Below are 904 nucleotides of genomic sequence, written 5' to 3' on the forward strand. Positions count from 1 at the left end.
CACAATATATATTTGAAGACTTTAGTTGGTGTTTTACATTATCCGATCTCTCATATTTTAAGCACATTCAGTGTACTATGAGTCTTTATAAACAAATTGTTTTGGAGTTGAAGATTCTTAATTCTCAGCTAATTCTTCACAAATATTATACACAAATCTCTTGATGAGTAGGCAACAGCTTCCGTGACTTTTGCCTTTTGGTCAAGTTTCACTTGCAAAAGAACCACCTGTCCACTTCAGTTGGTAGTGGATTACAGGTCCCAGGAGGAGGTAGCATGGACACAGTGGCTGAAGCAGACTTTTGACTGCAATGGAAAGGACTATCTGTCAAAGTTGTATTTGTGCAAGAAATATCTCCTGTGCCTGTTTTTTTAATTACTAGAGCCTTCCAGTAGTTATGGGTGCTTTTAATAATATCAATTGCAAAGTCCCTATCTTTAAATTCTCCATTGAATGCAAACTGGTTTTCTGGCTTCCCATCAGGTACTTTGTATCTTCTAAACCAGTCCACAGTTGCTTCCAGGTATCCAGGCTTAATTCTCCTGACATCATCAATATTATTCAAATTAGCAGCATCAGGGTCTTTAATATTGATTGCAATAACCTTCCAGTCAGTTTCACCCTCATCAATCAAAGCCAGCATACCCAGAATTTTCACTTGAATTACTTCTCCTCTACTGCACACCTTGTTCCCAATTTCACAAACATCGATTGGATCATTATCACCACAACAGCTGGTATTTTCATCTTTATGCATTGGATCTTCCCATGTCTGTGGAATAGCACCATAATTCCAGATGTAGCCCTTATGGGGAAATACATTTGCAACGTAACGTAGCTTTCCTTTCTTCACATCTTGTTTAATTGGGTTTAGAGGATCTTTAGTTGCAATCTCCATCTTAGC

General features: G+C 37.9%; 1 protein-coding gene across 1 annotated transcript; it reads right to left on the reverse strand.

The window, feature by feature from the left end:
• Positions 1-208: 208 nt before the first annotated feature.
• Positions 209-901, reverse strand: LOC117799832 (inorganic pyrophosphatase-like; the record flags this gene model as incomplete). The annotated part of the gene is made up of 1 exon (XM_034652334.1): positions 209-901. A coding segment is annotated over one exon (693 nt), but the record flags the coding sequence as incomplete, so codon positions are not given.
• Positions 902-904: the final 3 nt, after the last annotated feature.

This window comes from Ailuropoda melanoleuca, unplaced genomic scaffold (assembly GCF_002007445.2).
Source record: "Ailuropoda melanoleuca isolate Jingjing unplaced genomic scaffold, ASM200744v2 unplaced-scaffold58319, whole genome shotgun sequence".
In the NCBI taxonomy this organism is placed as follows: Eukaryota; Metazoa; Chordata; class Mammalia; order Carnivora; family Ursidae; genus Ailuropoda; species Ailuropoda melanoleuca.